This window comes from Microtus ochrogaster, linkage group LG4 (genome assembly GCF_000317375.1).
Source record: "Microtus ochrogaster isolate Prairie Vole_2 linkage group LG4, MicOch1.0, whole genome shotgun sequence".
NCBI lineage: Eukaryota > Metazoa > Chordata > Mammalia > Rodentia > Cricetidae > Microtus > Microtus ochrogaster.
The window spans coordinates 46,392,580-46,395,615 of NC_022030.1; the positions used below are offsets into that span (position 1 = coordinate 46,392,580).

The following is a 3,036-nucleotide window of genomic DNA, read 5'->3' on the forward strand; positions in this document are numbered from 1 at the left end:
GGGCCAAGCGGTGATTAAATGAACACAGTGTCCGTGTAATTATTTCGGGTAGAGCTAGCCATGTGGGCGGCCGGGTGCCGGGACGCAGCCCACGGCTCCTATTTCTAAGGTAGAGCTAGCCATGTGGGCGGCCGGGTGCCGGGACGCAGCCCACGGCTCCTATTTCTACATAGAAGAACCTTTAATCATTTGTTATTATATCCACCATCTCCATCACTAACATCCCATGAGAAATCCCTCTACATTTGTGGTCCTCAAACTTCCTAATGTTGTGTGACTCTTTAATATAGTTCCTTTAATATAATGACCCCCAATCATAAAATTTTGTTGCTACTTCATAACTATAACTTTGCTATTGCTATGAATTTTAATATAAATATCTGGTATGCAGGATATTTGATATGAGTGTAACCCCGGTGAAAGTGTTGTTCAACCCCCAGAAGGGTTGCAACCCATAGCTTGAGACCTACCTACTCTACATGAATGTAGAATAATATGGGAGTTGAGCTTCTGTATGAGAGACAAATGCCTAAATAAAATCATAAATAAGATTAATTTTCAAAATACATATGTAAAAAACTGGTAGAGGGTACATTCTTTGAGCATATCCATTTACAAACTTAGGCACACATTTTCCTCTAATGATGCTCTGTCCTATCACAAGGGTCCCTAATGTTGGAGAGGTTGCACTTGTTCATTGTGACACATCAGTGTAATATTATGTTTGCTCTAAAGTTATCAAATTTTTTACTTGCCTTAATCTTTAAGGCATTGATGCCTCAGAGCTCAAACTGGATTCAATTCTGACTAGAGGCACAAGTAAGATAAAGTTTATTTTTTTCACATTTACATAGATTTAACGGATGTGCAACAGTCAGCTCTGATGCAGTGATTATGTAGAAGGTCATAAGATATGTGGACAATGATTATTGGAGTGATTATATATTAATACAAATCTTTATGTCATTTAGTATATTTTATCATTATGTTTCATATAGCATAAAGGTTGCTGATGCAATTTCCATTAGCTACCTAAGGTAAAGTTGTCATGTGGAATTTTATAGGACATCTATTTGCCAGCTAATATTTTTACGTCATTTAGTATTTTTTAGGATTATGTTTTATATAGTATAAAGCTTGCTGGTACTATTTCCATCTGCTACCTGAAGTAAAGTTGACATGCAGAATTTTATAAGAAATCTATCTGCCAGCTATGAAATTCTGCCAATTTTGATTTCTCAAAATCTGTAAGGTCATTATTTTAAGTTTTGTAGAGTAGTTCTTCATAAATATTTATATCACATTAGCTAAAAGCAAACATTTAAACTTGACTAAAATATTATAGCAAGAAGCCAAAATGATATTTTCAGTTCAAAAGAGTGACAATCACTTTTGATAACCAGCAAAGGGTGATTTTTTTAAAAAAACTAAGATTAAACTAAGATTGGAATTCTTGGAAATAACCAGAAAGCTTACCAATTGCTCATTTTTACAAGCCTAATTTATAAAAAATTTTTATAACAACATAAGCAGAATGTTTTTTTGCCCATAGTGTTTAGGCTCCTTATTGGGAAGAATAAAAGGTGGAACCTAAGAGTTGTGAACCAGCTGTTCCCTGATAAAGTCATTAGAAAATGTAAAGAAGGAGAAAAAGAATAAAAATCATAATCTTGCCCTGGAGTATGACAGCAAAGTCAATGAGGCACGAATGCCACTTAGGACTGGAAAGGACTGGCACAGGAGCACAGGAATGGGCAAGAATTCTTTGTTTCAGCATGGGAGGGGTGCCAAGCATAGCCTCTCTGTAGAGTGGCTCGCCTGAGGCAAATGGCTATTTTTTTTTTTTTTTTTTTTTTTTTTTACAAAATGAGGTACCCCTAGAGGTACGAGATACTGCAGGATTTGTTATTCTAGTAACTCTGTGTTTGCAAATGATAGGCTTGGATGACACTGAGGGAAGAACAGAGGAGAAGAGAAAGCCAGGAACAAGGACAAAAGAGAAGGGAGGCCACTAGGAAGAGAAAGGAAGTCTAGGGCTTGATACACAGAGGCCCCTCATTGGGGTAGAGTAAGACCCTGAAGACCCTCAGAGAACAGCAAGGGGCTCATTCACGAGGAAGGAGAAGGATGATACTGCCATCTGGCACAGTCCCTTTCAGCGACAGGCAACATTACGTTGCCAATTTTCTTTTTTAAATTTTTTTTCCTGAGAAATAACCACATCTTCTTTTGATATTCCCCATCTCCCAATTTTAATGTGAAAGTTATGGAGGAAAATTTTACCAACTTTCTTAGCTTTTCCTTTCAATGTCTGTGTTTCTTGAAAGTGTTCATGTAGTGTATAGGTTTAAGGCTTTTGGTGTAATGATGATGATTCTGGAAACCTTTCTTCTTTTCCTGCACATTTTGAGTCAGCATGCATTATGCTATTATGCACATAGCCAAACGATAATTCATCTTTGTGGAAGACAGAGACAACTCATGTATTAATTAGAAAGCTTTTCACTGACTAGTGCTTAGAAACAGGGCCCAAATGCTACTAAAACACAGGCAGCGATTTCCAGGAAGAGAAAGCCGGTTACAAGGAATCCCTTACCCGGTCTGCGGTCAGCCAGTGACTGAACTTCGCTTTCATCTGGCACTGAGAGAAGAAATAAAAAACAATGATTAGACCTGCTTGTAAATCAGCATTTTTAAAGCCAAGAATTAATATAGATTCATAATAAATTAAATCTTTTACTGACAAAGATTTGAGGGTTTTTTTTTCCAGCCTATCCCAGGCTGCCTCAATTTTATCCATAGACATTTATAGTCAACTATGAAGAACTATGTTTATTAGGCCTTCTGTGAATGTAACACTTATAAAAAGTTTTCATATTTGCAGTTCTTTTAACCGGGCTCTTTCTTTGATGTCTGTTAGAGAAGAACTAAATTCAAGGGCCATGGGATATATAATAGATAATAAAGCTACTTGAGCATTAAAGCAATATATATATATATATATATATATATATATATATATATATATATTCAAGA

At 36.2% G+C, this 3,036-nt stretch overlaps 1 protein-coding gene across 1 annotated transcript in view; it reads right to left on the reverse strand.

Annotated features, from left to right (window-relative positions):
- The window catches only part of Pard3b (par-3 family cell polarity regulator beta), a 1,033,383-nt gene that overhangs the window by 372,921 nt on the left and 657,426 nt on the right, over positions 1-3,036 (reverse strand). Inside the window, exon 16 of the mRNA XM_026786343.1 lies at positions 2,597-2,641. Coding sequence (XP_026642144.1) covers positions 2,597-2,641 — 45 coding nt within the window. The remainder of the gene's footprint in view (positions 1-2,596; positions 2,642-3,036) is intronic.